We start from the raw sequence: 17,384 nt of genomic DNA on the forward strand, positions 1-17,384 counted from the left end.
CGTCTATATAAAACTACTATCAATAATTTCCCCCACTCTTTATTTGTGCCTAAACCTAAACGCAGATTCCATGAACAAAGCTTCTTTCTTAGAACTGCACATCTGTGGCACTCTCTTTAATCCTTATCCTCGAGTGGGCTCTGTGCTTTGATAAGTGGTGACTCCTATGTAAAAAAAATAATTAAATTCTACCTAATTTAGATGATTAACGATTATTGCACTACCACATTACATCTATTTACCTTTATCCTCTAGTGGCCTTTGGGCCTTGATAAGTGTTGACTCCCAAGTAAAAAAAAAAAAAAAGTCTCAATCTTTTAGCATGTGTTCTTCAAAATTGTCTGGTCTATTCCCTGCTTCCTTTGTTCCAGCTTTTTTGACTCGTTGGTCTAGTGGTCTCCATAAATTTGTTGTTTGTAATGCAGCTTTCTATTCCAGTAGCTTCTTTTAAAAAGCTACAAGTTTTGTGGAACTGCTTTTCTGCGGATTGTTTTCCTCCTACCTATAGCCTTGGTCTTTTCAAGATTAAGGCCAATAGGCATCTCTTGTCTTTGCGATAAGCATCTTTCATTATTGTTAGCTCCGTACATCAAGTGGCTTCACACCTTGTATAGAGCGATTTCCATCTTTTATCTATTATATAAATCTCACCTGTCTATAAGTGTGTGTGTATGTATGTATGTATGTATGTATGTCTGCCTAAAACTTTCGAGAGAGGCAACGGATTTTCACAAGGTCGGTATCATTTTAAAGCACAACCCTTCGGGCGACAAATATCGACAAATTGGCTAAAAACATTAATTCCTTCACCCTCAACTGGGCAGTTTTCTACAAGGAGGAGTCGCTTTTTTGCCGATATTTTCGAAAGTCATCCCTTCTTTTCGATTGCCTACCCTTAATTTAAACCTAAGTCACTTCAGGTTTGGCGATGGGCACAACAGTAAACGCATAACGTTTTTTTGTCACTTTCTTTTTCTCTTTCGCGGTACGGGTTCGAGCCTACCTATTTTTTTTGTTTTTTTTTTGTGTTCGCAATTTTGCTCACCCAACACCCTTACACACACCTCCACTTTCTTTTCCGCTTTTGCATCACGGGTTCAAGCCTGCCTGGCTACTATCACTTTTTATTTTGCTCAACACACACCTACAAACACCCGGGCAACGCCGGGCACCCAGGCTAGTCTATATGTATAAAAAGCAAAATGTGTGTGTGTGTGTGTGTTTTTGTACGTCTCACAAAAACTTTCGACAGCGGCGGCGGATCCTCACGAGATCAATACCGTTTTAAAGCTCGATCCTTCAAACAACAAATATCGAAAAATTGACCAAAAACATTCATTCTTTCACCCTAAACTGGGCAGTTTTCTACAAGGAAGGATCGTTTTTTTTTTTGCGTCGTCATTTTTGCAAGTCATTGTATCGGTTGGATTGACTTTGCTTAATTTCAATGTTCCGAATTTCCGGTCGGACTGTGGAGTCATCGGCAAACACGTCACGTTTTTTTTTCTTTTTCTTTCCTCCTTTGCATTACAGGTTCAAGCCTGCCTATCTATTACCACTTTTTTTTCTCTCTCTCTCTCTCTCTCTCTCTCTCTCTCTCTCCACCCAAACTGCCTACTGTTGTTTCTTAAACCCCCCTCCCGCTACTACCACGTTTTAACCCCCCCCCCCGGGGGGGGGGTTCTTTACTCGACCCTAGCAATTCCAGGGAACCCCACTACTATATCACTTTTTTAAATCCCCCTCATCCTCACCGGGTCCTTACTACACCTCCACACACGCAGGCAACGCCGGGTACCTCCGCTAGTATTAAATAAATAAATAAATAAATAAATAAAAATCGAGTAGATACGCTCATTTCGGCTGATGCCATGTGAGATTGCATGTTACAATGTGTATAAATGTATCAGCATAAAAGCATGTTTTGTTGGTGAGAGAGTTTATTTATGAACTGTATGCATGCGTTTAGTTACCAGTGTATATATGCTGTCACTATGTTTTGTAGTTCGTGTCTCTTGTCGTGTGTATGCTGTTTGCTAAGGTCTTTCATCCCTAAGAGACCTGTTAGATCCTTATATCAATCAAGTGGCTTATAGATCAATTTTTTCCTGCAAATAAGTCTTGTACTGTCAACCAAGCTCCAAACGCCTGTCCCATCACTGCAATTTGCATCCCTATGCTTTTTTTTTTTTTTTTTTTACAAGGGAACCACTACTTATCAAGGCCCAGAGGCTATTCGAGAATCAGGGTTAAAGAGTGTACCGTGATCAAAAGGACAATATCATAGTTATCGTAAGAAGTGTAAATTTGGTAAATTGGACTAATCGAGAGGAACAAGAATTTGTTTACATTGGACTTGAAGACGGCCATATTGTAGTCAGCTGGAAAGCAGGTAAACGGAACACAGTTCTACAGGTGTGCAGTTCTAAGAAAGAAACTTTGTTCATGGAATCTACGTTTAAGTTTAGGCACAGATAAGAGCGAGAGAAATTATTGATAGCGGTTTCAGCTAGACGAGTGTTTCTTGTGAATGTTTGGCGAAGGAGGACCATAGATTGGAGCTCAGACGAGCACTTGCCATGAAAATAATCGCAACGTCTCTTCTGCGAGAAAGAGGTTGAAGGGAAGAGAAAAGGGTATCTCCCACTAGGTTTCGAAGTCTATTCTGAACTCTGTCAAGGCAGGATCAGTTTTTCTAGCAGCCAATACGCAGATGTGATAACAATACTCCATCCTTGGACGTACCTAGCTCTTATATCGGTAGAGAATTGCATCAGCAGGTAGATATCTACTGGATCGATAGAATGATCCCACCATTTTTCCAGCAACCTTGGCAACAGATTTGATGTACGTGTTCCATTTTAGATCAGGAGTAAAAGTCAAGCCCAGAACCTTATCAAAACATGGAACCTCCTCAAGACGAGAGCCATCTATTTCAATTGATGCCAGATGAGGAACAGAACGTTGATGATAGAAGCCTGATTTTAGATGCATTAAAAGTAACCATCCACTTTTTTCCCCATTGTTTATGTTGGACTTTATGAGTACTTTAATGGAATGTGCTCCATCGATCTCATAGCACTTATGTCCGTCTGTGTAAATATCTGTAACTAACCCAACAGTATTGTAGAGGTCTCCCGAGCCTGAAAGTTTTTTCCTCAAATTGTTAGGCTTTCAAATTCCCTCCCTGTATTCTCCTTTTTCTGACTGTATTAACACGCAGAAATTTAAATGTAATGTGAACAGGCATCTCGCTGCTCAACTCCCTACTTAGAATTTCTCTGCAAGCATGGCCCTTAATTCATAGTAACCACTTATTGTTACATGAAGGGCTGTGCCTTCTCATGTAAGTAAGAAGACATACTAGATAAGTGAAAATGACATTAGGGTTAGGGTTAGGGTTAGGATCGAACCCTGTAGGCAAATGCTAAAGATAATGGAAAATGAAATGTTAGAAATACAGTTTATTGTTAATTCTTTTAGAAATTCAGTTTATTGTTAATTCTTTTAGAAATAGGTAAATATTGTTTATGTCGGAAAAAGAGCCGATTGTCCATTCTTTTAGAAATCTGGATATTAAATAATGTCATTTAAAAGAATGCACAATATGAGTTAAATTATATTGTTTAAAAATAGGTTAGATTAGGATTGTGGATTCTTTTGTTTGCCCAAAGTGTGTTTGGACAGACATATGTAAAGCCACGTGAAAATTAGTCACGTTTGAAGAACACACTTCTGACGTCAGAAACAAAGGAGATTTCTCAATATAGGAATCTGAGGGTTTTTTTTTTTACATAAGCATCAATACTTATCAAGACCAAGAGGCCACTCGAGGATAAGGGTCAAAGAGTGTACAGTAGAAATTGGACAATATAGTAATCGTTAGTAATGTAAATTCGGTAAATTTGTTAACTTATATGGAACGGTTCGGAGTTAGAAGGAGTTGATCAGCCGAGAGTTGATCAGACAGAGTTAAAAGTCGACAGTTGATGAGAGATAGTCAGTTGGAGAGGAAAGCCCCTTAGAAGCGAAGGGTAGAACATTAGACCATGTAGATCCAAGTTTGAATTCCTGACGTCATCGACCGGCCGATCAGACGAATACAGAAATCACCATTTATGTTTGTAATTGTTCGTCTCGTCATTCTTTACGACAAAAAGGTAAATGTGTTTTTTCATCATCTTGTAACAAACTTTGTATAAATATCCCCTTCCAAGTATTACGTGTCCTCCCCAACATCATCATAAGTGAAGCATCCCCCTCCTTCTCTCTATAAAAGAACTGTTGTTGCATCATATATCATGCAGTCTGTATTAATAATATGAAGTCCTCAAGAAGCATCCCAGTCCGTAGAAATGTCTCCTCCCTCATCAGCACCAATGAACTCAATATGAACTCTTGTCATCTTTAAATATGTACCCCTATGCAACACAGTTGCAGCCATTTTACGGTTTGTTCTGCAAATCCTGATGAAAAATCATCATAAACATTAGTTATGGGCCCTGTCCTACACATGCAACGTTATGGATTTCCCTTTTTTTTTTTTTTTTTTAACTTAAAGTAAAAATAAATCATTTTGAAATTAATTGTATAAATCTCCCCTTCCAAGTATTACGTGTCCTCCCCAACATCATCATAAGTGAAGCATCTCCTCCTCCTCTCTAATATGTGTTAAAAGAATTGTAATATATAAATGTCTTCCCATAAGAATTGTCATCACCATCCGTTGTATGTATCCCCATATTACATGAACCCGTTATAAGTCCCCAATATGAGCCCCCTCCTATGCAACATTATGTGTAAATAGCAATGATTGTAATCAGAAGCTGAAAAAAAGTTAAAAGCATCAGTGTCCGTCGACATAAATACCTCCCCAACTAAATGAACATAAATACCTCCCCAACTAAATGAACATAAATATCTCCCCAACTAAATTAACATAAATACCTCCCCAACTAAATTAACATAAATACCTCCCCAACTAAATTAACATAAATACCTCCCCAACTAAATTAACATAAATACCTCCCCAACTAAATGAACATAAATACCTCCCCAACTAAATTAACATAAATACCTCCCCAACTAAATTAACATAAATACCTCCCCAACTAAATTAACATAAATACCTCCCCAACTAAATTAACATAAATACCTCCCCAACTAAATTAACATAAATACCTCCCCAACTAAATGAACATAAATACCTCCCCAACTAAATGAAAAACTTTCGACAGCGGCGGCGGATCCTCACGAGATCAATACCGTTTTAAAGCTCGATCCTTCAAACAACAAATATCGAAAAATTGACCAAAAACATTCATTCTTTCACCCTAAACTGGGCAGTTTTCTACAAGGAAGGATCGTTTTTTTTTTTGCGTCGTCATTTTTGCAAGTCATTGTATCGGTTGGATTGACTTTGCTTAATTTCAATGTTCCGAATTTCCGGTCGGACTGTGGAGACATCGGCAAACACGTCACGTTTTTTTTTTCTTTTTCTTTCCTCCTTTGCATTACAGGCTCAAGCCTGCCTATCTATTACCACTTTTTTTCTCTCTCTCTCTCTCTCTCTCTTTCCACCCAAACTGCCTACTGTTGTTTCTTAAACCCCCCCTCCCGCTACTACCACTTTTTACCCCCCCCCGGGGGGGTTCTTTACTCGACCCTAGCAATTCCAGGGACCCCCACTACTATATCACTTTTTTAAATCCCCCTCATCCTCACCGGGTCCTTACTACACCTCCACACACGCAGGCAACGCCGGGTACCTCCACTAGTATTAAATAAATAAATAAATAAATAAATAAAAATCGAGTAGATACACTCATTTCGGCTGATGTCATGTGAGATTGCATGTTACAATGTGTATAAATGTATCAGCATAAAAGCATGTTTTGTTGGTGAGAGAGTTTATTTATGAACTGTATGCATGCGTTTAGTTACCAGTGTATATATGCTGTCACTATGTTTTGTAGTTCGTGTCTCTTGTCGTGTGTATGCTGTTTGCTAAGGTCTTTCATCCCTAAGAGACCTGTTAGATCCTTATATCAATCAAGTGGCTTATAGATCAATTTTTTCCTGCAAATAAGTCTTGTACTGTTAACCAAGCTCCAAACGCCTGTCCCATCACTGCAATTTGCATCCCTATGGTTTTTTTTTTTTTTTTACAAGGGAACCAGTACTTATCAAGGCCCAGAGGCTATTCGAGAATCAGGATTAAAGAGTGTACAGTGATCAAAAGGACAATATCATAGTTATCGTAAGAAGTGTAAATTTGGGAAATTGGATTAATCAAGAGGAACAAGAATTTGTTTACATTGGACTTGAAGACGGCCATATTGTAGTCAGCTGGAAAGCAGGTAAACGGAACACAGTTCTACAGGCGTGCAGTTCTAAGAAAGAATCTTTGTTCATGGAATCTACGTTTAGGTTTAGGCATAGATAAGAGTGAGAGAAATTATTGATCGTGTTTTCAGTTAAACGAGTGTTTCTTGTGAATGTTTGGCGAAGGAGGACCATAGATTGGAGCTCAGACGAGCACTTGCCATGAAAATAATCGCAACGTCTCTTCTGCGAGAAAGAGGTTGCAGGGAAGAGAAAAGGGTATCTCCCACTAGGTTTCGAAGTCTATTCTGAACTCTGTCAAGGCAGGATAAGGTCTTCCTAGCAGCTCCTGCCCAGATGTGACAGCAATACTCCATTCTTGGACGGACCTCGCTCTTATATAGGTAGAGAATTGCATCAGCAGGTAGATATCTACTGGATCGGTAGAAGGATCCCATCATTTTTCCAGCAACCTTGGCAACGGATTTGATGTATGTGTTCCACTTTAGATCAGGAGTAAAAGTCAAGCCCAGAACCTTATCAAAACATGGAGCCTCCTCAAGACGAGAGCCATCTATTTCAATTGATGCCAGATGGGGAACAGAACGTTGATGATAGAAGCCTGATTTTAGATGCATTAAAAGTAACCATCTACTTTTTTCCCCATTGTTTATGTTGGACTTTATGAGTACTTTAATGGAATGTGCTCCATCGATCTCATAGCACTTATGTCCGTCTGTGTAAATATCTGTAACTAACCCAACAGTATTGTAGAGGTCTCCCGAGCCTAAAAGTTTTTGTTCCTCAAATTGTTAGGGTTTCAAATTCCCTCCCTGTATTCTCCTTTTTCTGACGCAGAAATTTAAATGTAATGTGAACAGGCATCTCGCTGCTCAACTCCCTACTTAGAATTTCTCTGCAAGTATGGCCCTTAATTCATAGTAACCACTTATTGTTACATGAAGGGCTGTCTCTTCTCATGTAAGTAAGAAGCCATATTAGATAAGTGAAAATGACATTAGGATAAGGTTAGAATCGAACCCTGTATGCCAGTGTTAAAGATAATGGAAAAATGGAATGTTAGAAATTAAGTCTATTGTTAATTCTATTAGAAATAGTTAAATATTGTTCATGTTGGGAAAAGAGTCGAATGTCCATTCTTTTAGAAATCTGGATATTAAATAATATCATTTAAAAGAATGCAAAATACGAGTTAAATTATATTGTTTAAAAACAGGTTAGAATTAGAATTGAGGATTCTTTTGTTTGCCCAAAGTGTGTTTGGACAAACATATGTAAAGCCACGTGAAAACTGGTCACGTTTGGAAAACACACTTCTGACGTCATAAACAAAGGATATTTCTCAATATAGGAATCTGAGGGTTTTTTTTTTACATAAGCCTCACCACTTATAAAGACCAAGAGGCCACTCGAGGATAAGGGTCAAAGAGTGTACAGTAGAAATTGGACAATATAGTAATCGTTAGTAATGTAAATTCGGTAAATTTGTTAACTTATATGGAACGGTTCAGAGTTAGAAGGAGTTGATCAGCCGAGAGTTGATCAGACAGAGTTGAAAGTCGACAGTTGATGAGAGATAGTCAGTTGGAGAGGAAAGCCCCTTAGAAGCGAAGGGTAGAACATTAGACCATGTAGATCCAAGTTTGAATTCCTGACGTCATCGATCGGCCGATCAGACGAATAAAGAAATCACCATTTATGTTTGTAATTGTTCGTCTCGTCATTCTTTACGACAAAAAGGTAAATGTGTTTTTTCATCATCTTGTAACGAACTTTGTATAAAGCTCCCCTTCCAAGTATTACGTGTCCTCCCCAACATCATCATAAGTGAAGCATCTCCTCCTCCTCTCTAATATGTGTTAAAAGAATTGTAATATATAAATGTCTTCCCATAAGAATTGTCATCACCATCCGTTGTATGTATCCCCGTATTACATGAACCCGTTATAAGTCCCCAATATGAGCCCCCTCCTATGCAACATTATGTGTAAATAGCAATGATTGTAATCAGAAGCTGAAAAAAAGTTAAAAGCATCAGTGTCCGTCGACATAAATACCTCCCCAACTAAATGAACATAAATACCTCCCCAACTAAATTAACATAAATACCTCCCCAACTAAATTAACATAAATACCTCCCCAACTAAATTAACATAAATACCTCGCCAACTAAATTAACATAAATACCTCCCCAACTAAATGAACATAAATACCTCCCCAACTAAATGAACATAAATACCTCCCCAACTAAATGAACATAAATACCTCCCCAACTAAATGAACACGCATAAAAAATCCAACTCCTTTGCTCTAGAGGTCCCCCTTCTGCTCTGAAAATTTCTTCCTTCAAACTATTAGACTTTGGAATTCCCTCCCTGTTTGCTGCTTCCTCGACTGTACTAACATGCAAAAATTTAAGTATAACTTGAACTGACATCTCACTGCTCAACTCTGTTCTTAGAAGAGTGCCCCTACAGGTATGATCCGTAATTCATAGGCAATTTGTACTGTTTGGGGTGAATACAAATTTGAAAAACTGACTTACTCAAAAAATCTATCATGAATCAAATTTTGTAATCACAAGCAAAAAAAAAAAAAAAAGATGAGAAATGAAATGTATTTATATGTTAACGCACGCTATTTTAGGACATAAAAAGGCACTCTATTATAGGACATAAAATGCTACTTTATTATAGGATATAAAAAGGCACTTTATTATAGGACATGAAATAGTGCTTCTTATAGGACATAAAATGGTACTTTATTATAGGATATAAAAGGTATTTCATTATAGGACATAAAATCGTATTTTATTATAGGACATAAAAAGGCAATTTATTATAGGACATAAAATGGTACTTTATTATAGGACATAAAATGGTACTTTATTATAGGACATAAAAAGGCAATTTATTATAGGACATAAAATGGTACTTTATTATAGGACATAAAAAGGCAATTTATTATAGGACATAAAAAGGCAATTTATTATAGGACATAAAACGGTACTTTATTATAGGACATAAAACGGCACTTTATTATAGGACATAAAAAGGCAATTTATTATAGGACATAAAATGGTACTTTATTATAGGACATAAAAAGGCACTTTATTATAGGATATAAAAGGTACTTTATTATAGGACATAAAATCGTACTTTATTATAGGACATAAAATCGTACTTTATTATAGGACATAAAGAGGCAATTTATTATAGGAAATAAAATGGTACTTTATTATAGGACATAAAGAGGCAATTTATTATAGGACATAAAATGGTACTTTATTATAGGACATAAAGAGGCAATTTATTATAGGACATAAAATGGTACTTTATTATAGGACATAAAATGGTACTTTATTATAGGACATAAAATTGTACTTTATTATAGGACATAAAATTGTACTTTATTATAGGACATAAAGAGGCACTTTATTATAGGACATAAAATTGTACTTTATCATAGAATATAAAAAGGCACTTTAAAATAGGCTGGAAAAGACACCTTATTATAGGACATGCAAGGCATCTTATTTTAGGACATAATAGGCACTTTATTATAGGACATAAAAACACTTTATTAAAAAACATAATAGGCACTTTATAATAGGCCATAAAGGGCACCTTATTATAGGACATAAAAAGCACTTTATTATATGACATAAAAAGGCACTTTATTAAAGGACATAAACGCACTTTATAATAGGACATAGAAGGTACTTTAATATAGGATATCAAACGTACTTTATTACAGGACATGCAAGCAGGTTATAATAAGACATAAAGGCACTTTATTATAGGAAATAAAAGCTGACTTTGTCAACGGCCTTGACAGGTGAAAGGTTTATTATAATTGTTACCTCGTCCAGTTCACAAAGGACTACCTCCTCCACAAGCGGATGTTTAGTCACCTCACGCAGGACTCCACCATCACCACCTCCAATGACCAGTACCTGGGGGGAAAAAATATAAAGAACATCATGTGTGCTATGTACTACTTTGGCATAAACAAACCTAATTTCTTCAATAATATTTCCCTTTGTTAGGCTAGGGTTATCTCCCTTTGTTTGTAGATATTTGGTTTTGATGTTAGACGGTTTTACCGATGCGAGATTGAGTACTCTCACAACCTGTTGAGAAATTTATTGCAAACGACAAACACACACACACACACACACACACACACACACACACACACACACACACACACACACTCTCTCTCTCTCTCTCTCTCTCTCTCTCTCTCTCTCTCTCTCTCTCTCTCTCTCTCTCTCTCTCTCATTCATGGAACATCTAGACTGGTCGAACATTGCCTAAACAAGTTCTGATATTTAGTATAGTTTTAAAACCCTGACAGCTTTTCTTATCTTTCTGATGGGGTCAATCGGCCCACATACTATGGTCAAAGAATAAACCATTTATTGTGCATTATTCTCCGAGTCTGTATATATATATATATATATATATATACTTCAGAATAGTTTTTATTTAACAATCAGTTGTTATGGAAACGTGACATTGTAGGTTTACAAAATATTACTGGCAGTAATATTCTATAAGTTATCCCATCTAAACAAGAATTGCTCGATATGCAAGATAGAGCAAATAAATTAAATTGTAATTCAATGAATTTCAAAAAAAACTCTCCTTGAAATGAAATGAATTGGTTGAGTTTCATATCAAAGAATTTTAACTATTCTAAGCAAGACAAAGAATGCTTTAGAAAATTAATCTCCTTAACCTATAGGGTTTCAATGTCTACCATCTCATCAGAGGAGAGAAAATATTAGCAAATAGTTATAAAGATATGCACCCTATTTGCTAAAGTCAGTGAGACATGGAAAGTCAAAGTGAAAATAATACATTTATCAGAAGTCCTGTAGCAGGAGGATTTGTAGAAAAAGGATATGAATGTTTTTTTAGATCCAGCTTGCTTGGTAAAATCCATGTTATACGTTTTTTACATCCGTTTGGTAATAATGTCCAAGTTACACATTGGGTAATCCGCATAGCTGTGTAGATATCCGAATCGGGCAAATGCTTGTATAAATCATAAAGAAATAATTTATACAAGCACTTGCCCGATTCGGATATCTACATACATACAGGGTGGGCCAAACTAGGGGTCCTATTTTTAAAAATTCATAACTTTTTTTATTTATTGATTTTATTTTATTTTTTTTTTCCAGAATAAGTAAAGGACCACTCTATTATGAGGGTACGTTCCTTAGGGCTTGCTTGCTTCGGAAGGGGCCCTTTACTTATTCTGAAAAAAAAAAAAAAAATCAATAAATAAAAAAGTTATGAATTTTTAAAAATAGGACCCTTATTTTGGCCAACCTGTAGTATATAAGTTCCTGATTCTGATATATTTATCAATTCTATACTAAATTCCTGGTTCCGATACAATCACTAATTCCAATTCTGATTCTTAATACATTTCTATAGATTTAACTATAGAAATGTCAATTTTTGTAAAAACACATGTTAAATGTGCAGATATTTTCTTAAAAGTAAAACTTGTGGGGAATGATCTATAGATTTTTGTTTTTTGTTTGTTTTAAAATCAAGAAATATTTATTTTATCTTTATTATTAGCAGTAAAAGAATTTTTTTTAAACAAAATGAAAAATGTTCATTTACATCCGTCAGAGAGTGATCTAATCGTTATACGATGATCTATGCATATATATATATATATATATATATATATATATATATATATATATATATATATATATATATATATATATATATATATATATATATAATATATGCACACACACACATACACATGCACACATACACATACAGAACTTTTGGAGATATGATGACTTACCTGTAAAGTATTTTTTCATCCCATTCTTTTTAGATCTGCGATTATGAATGAATATTTGCAGGTATGTCATATTTACAGATGATCTAATAAATATTGTCCCATTTTGGGCACGTTTTCAGTGCAAACATTGCAATTAAATGAGTCAATAATAATGAATGACACAATAGCACATATCCACATTGAACAAATAAGAAAAAAAAAAAAGGACAGAAAAATTGGGAAAAGAAGAAAAAAAATGAACTCAATGGATGGGCCTTTGATTTTGAAAATCAGTCATTATTTTCTGAACAGCATAAGACGTTTGCGATGAGACCTAGCCATTTATGATGAATTTCGTCCATCGCTTGCAAAGATGACCATGATCATGCAGTTTCTCTATGGGTCTGGAAATAGCTCGTCAGTCTGATCTAAGCTCTTAAATATCTTCCACATATTGCTCTGCTTTTTATTAAGTGCAATTGTCTGTATTTCTTTTGCACTTGCTTCACCAGGAATATTAGTTAGATTGGCTGCTAATTTGTTTATAAACTGGAGTTGTGGTTTTGCTTGGGATGAGAATTTCTTTGTTGCAACACTAACTGAATTGAACAACAACTTTAAAAATTTTCTTCCTTTGAAGATTGTAATGCTGGGTATGGGGCAGCCAAATCAGCTGCCAACATTGCCCCGCTTTTTATTGAAACCAACCGAGAGCTCTTTTTAGTATCCTCGCTGTTCCCTTAAATGCAATTGTCTGGATCTTTTGCACTTGGTCCATCAGCAATATTAGTTAGGTAGGACTTCAGGTTCTTCTTCATAAGCCCTGTGGCACCTATAATAACTGGTATTTTATTTATTTTTTTTATTTCTTCCTTTTAAGATTGTAATGCTGGGTATGGAACAGCCAAACCAGCTGTTAAAATTCCCCTGCTTTTTATTGAAACCAACCGAGAGCTCTTTTTAGTATTCTCGCTGTTCCCTTAAGATCAGAAAGAATCCTAGAACCCATCTTTGCAATTATAATTACAAAATCCGAAGACTGATCAGTTTCAAGGGAAAATCAGGAAGAACAGCACCAGAATCATCGATAAACGAATTATCATTTGTATTTGTAGATAACGAGAATATCGATCACAGGTCAATTGATTCTCAAAAAAAACTTTTTTTAAATAAAAACAGTTTTACTCCACTTTTTGTTCATTTTATGAAGATTAATATTAAGATATATTAATACTAAACCTTACGTCTAGAATCCTTATTCCAAAGCACAAAAACTAGGAACTCAAGACTTCTGGAAAATCTACAACAGTGTAGTAAATAATGGGCAACCAACAATTCCCCCACTAACCAACAATCACGAGGTTGTCTCCTCAGCAACCGACAAGGCTAACATGCTTGCCAGTCAGTTTGCCTCAAACCCCACACTGGACCCTTCCAACCACCCCCTACCTGACTTTCCTATGCGGACAGACGCCACGCTAGACGATCTGAAAACCACCCCTGCTCAGGTGCATGCTATCATAAAACCTTGACACTTCAAAAGCATGTGGACCCGATCTTATCCCAGCTATGCTATTAAAAAAGTGCTCAGCCGAAGTAGCTCCAGTTCTCTCCAAACTCTACAACAAATGCCTTAATGAATCTTGCTTTCCGGGCTGTTGGAAAACTGCTTCTGTTGTACCAGTATTCAAGAATTCTGGTGAAAGAACTGACCCATCAAATTATCGCCCCATTAGCCTCCTCCCACTTTTTGCCAAAATATTTGAGACCTTAATTAACCATGCTCTAGTCCATCACCTTACAGATGCTAAACTTCTGACTGACAAACAATATGGATTTAGACAAGCCCGTTCCACAGCAGACATCCCAACTGTGATCTCTGAACGTATATACCATTCACTGGACAAAGTGGGGGAGGGCAGAGCGATAGCTCTAGATATATCTAAGGCTTTTGACACGGTATGGCATGAGGGTCTCCTCAGGAAAATTAGATCATATGGTATCACTGGTAGAATACTTAACATAATTAAATCCTTCTTAGATAAGAGAAAAATCCAGGTTGTCCTCGATGGTCATACATCTAAACAATATGATATAAATGCGGGGGTGCCCCAGGGTTCTATTCTTGGACCTCTATTGCTCCTGATATTCATAAATGACCTCCCCGACAAAATTGCCTCTGAGATGGGTATATATGCTGATGACACTACACTCTATGGCAGGCACGACAGGAAGACGAATGAACACATTTCTAAAGAAATGGCAGAAACACTAGAGGAAGACCTCCAATCTGTGGTGGAATGGAGACAAAAGTGGTTGGTCGCGTTCAATGCTGCCAAGACTAAACTAGTTTCATTCAATAATTATAAGAAACCTTCTCTACCACCTATAGCAATGGCCAACGACTCTTTATCTGAGAGTACATCTTTCAAACTCCTTGGCCTAACGTTCACATTACATTGAAGGCATTGCCAGGGCCGCTGCAAGAAGGTGGACTCTCTCTACCGTGCTAGAAAACTACTAACACCCGAAAGTATCCTGTACCTCTATAAGGCCACCATTCGCCCATGTATGGAGTATTGCTGTCACATCTGGGCTGGTGCATCTGCTACTAGTCTCTCGCTCCTTGACAAGGTTCAAAAGAGAGTCGCAAACCTGATAGGCCCTTAACTGGCATCTAAGCTTCAGCCTCTGTCCCATCGACGAAATGTTGCATCCCTCTGCCTTTTCTACAAGTATTTTGGTGGTGAATGCTCTGACGAACTGCAATCACTTGTGCCCCCAAAACATGAGCACCCTCGACAAACCCGACAGGCTGCTAAATCCCACCCCCACACTGTAGAGATCCCTAGATGTAAAAGATCTTTTTACTCCAATAGTTTCTTCCCCAGAACCGCTAGACTCTGAAATTCCATTCCAGGTCCCTGCTTCCCCAACAGTACTGACGTGCAGAAGTTCAAGTGTAACATGAACCGACATCTTGCTGCCCAAATCCCTACATAGTACCCCAGTAGTTGTTGCCCCTGATAGTATCCCCCTACACCAAAGTGGCAATTTGCCTTGTTTGGGGTAAAAATGTAATAAAAAAAAAAATTAAAAAAAAAAAAATTTTGATCAAAATCCATTTGGATTCTAGAAGAAAAATTACTAAAATTTAAGACATCTCAAGAAATTGAAACTCAGTAAATCTTGTTTAATCAGTGTCTAATGACTATGGATTAAATTTAATGCAAATCTGAAATATTTAAATTTTTAAATTTAATGGCGGCATGTATATTTTATATTACTTTCTTTTTTTTTTATTCATTTAACAAATCAAAGGGTGTAAATGACCAAGTTCTCTCTGACTCTCTCTCCTCTGATCTTGAGCATGTGGTACAATGGGGAAAGCAGTTGCTGGTTACTTTTTTATTGAAATCAACTAAGAGCTCTTGAAACTATCCTCGCTGTTCCCTTAAGTGCAATTGTAGAAAATTTGTAGAAAAAGGATATGAATGTTTTTTTAGATCCAGCTTGCTTGGTAAAATCCATGTTATACGTTTTTTACATTCGTTTGGTAATAATGTCCAAGTTACACATTGGGTAATCCGCATAGCTGTGTAGATATCCGAATCGGGCAAATGCTTGTATAAATCATAAAGAAATAATTTATACAAGCACTTGCCCGATTCGGATATCTACATACATACATACAGGGTGGGCCAAAATAGGGGTCCTATTTTTAAAAATTCATAACTTTTTTTATTTATTGATTTTATTTTATTTTTTTTTTCCAGAATAAGTAAAGGACCACTCTATTATGAGGGTACGTTCCTTAGGGCTTGCTTGCTTCGGAAGGGGCCCTTTACTTATTCTGAAAAAAAAAAAAAAAAAAATCAATAAATAAAAAAGTTATGAATTTTTAAAAATAGGACCCTTATTTTGGCCAACCTGTAGTATATAAGTTCCTGATTCTGATATATTTATCAATTCTATACTAAATTCCTGGTTCCGATACAATCACTAATTCCAATTCTGATTCTTAATACATTTCTATATATTTAACTATAGAAATGTCAATTATAGTAAAAACACATGTTAAATGTGCAGATATTTTCTTAAAAGTAAAACTTGTGGGGAATGATCTATAGATTTTTGTTTTTTGTTTGTTTTAAAATCAAGAAATATTTATTTTATCTTTATTATTAGCAGTAAAAGAATTTTTTTTAAACAAAATGAAAAATGTTCATTTACATCCGTCAGAGAGTGATCTAATCGTTATATGATGATCTATGCATATATATATATATATATATATATATATATATATATATATATATATATATATATATATAATATATGCACACACACACATACACGTGCACACATACACATACAGAACTTTTGGAGATATGATGACTTACCTGTAAAGTATTTTTTCATCCCATTCTTTTTAGATCTGCGATTATGAATGAATATTTGCAGGTATGTCATATTTACAGATGATCTAATAAATATTGTCCCATTTTGGGCACGTTTTCAGTGCAAACATTGCAATTAAATGAGTCAATAATAATGAATGACACAATAGCACATATCCACATTGAACAAATAAGAAAAAAAAAAAAGGACAGAAAAATTGGGAAAAGAAGAAAAAAAATGAACTCAATGGATGGGCCTTTGATTTTGAAAATCAGTCATTATTTTCTGAACAGCATAAGACGTTTGCGATGAGACCTAGCCATTTATGATGAATTTCGTCCATCGCTTGCAAAGATGACCATGATCATGCAGTTTCTCTATGGGTCTGGAAATAGCTCGTCAGTCTGATCTAAGCTCTTAAATATCTTCCACATATTGCTCTGCTTTTTATTAAGTGCAATTGTCTGTATTTCTTTTGCACTTGCTTCACCAGGAATATTAGTTAGATTGGCTGCTAATTTGTTTATAAACTGGAGTTGTGGTTTTGCTTGGGATGAGAATTTCTTTGTTGCAACACTAACTGAATTGAACAACAACTTTAAAAATTTTCTTCCTTTGAAGATTGTAATGCTGGGTATGGGGCAGCCAAATCAGCTGCCAACATTGCCCCGCTTTTTATTGAAACCAACCGAGAGCTCTTTTTAGTATCCTCGCTGTTCCCTTAAATGCAATTGTCTGGATCTTTTGCACTTGGTCCATCAGCAATATTAGTTAGGTAGGACTTCAGGTTCTTCTTCATAAGCCCTGTGGCACCTATA

The 17,384-nt window shown here is 36.1% G+C and overlaps 1 protein-coding gene across 2 annotated transcripts in view; it reads right to left on the minus strand.

Moving 5' to 3' along the window:
* The window catches only part of LOC145269509 (spermidine synthase-like), a 132,685-nt gene that overhangs the window by 77,115 nt on the left and 38,186 nt on the right, over positions 1-17,384 (minus strand). For both annotated transcript variants that reach the window (XR_013865074.1, XM_080125249.1), the window contains exon 4: positions 10,208-10,300. Coding sequence is in view for 1 of the 2 variants with exons in the window: in XM_080125249.1 (XP_079981375.1) it covers positions 10,208-10,300 (93 nt within the window). In the remaining variant the exon portion in view is untranslated. The remainder of the gene's footprint in view (positions 1-10,207; positions 10,301-17,384) is intronic.

Source organism: Euprymna scolopes, chromosome 45 (assembly GCF_053919585.1).
Source record: "Euprymna scolopes isolate OS-2025 chromosome 45, ASM5391958v1, whole genome shotgun sequence".
Lineage (NCBI taxonomy): Eukaryota > Metazoa > Mollusca > Cephalopoda > Sepiida > Sepiolidae > Euprymna > Euprymna scolopes.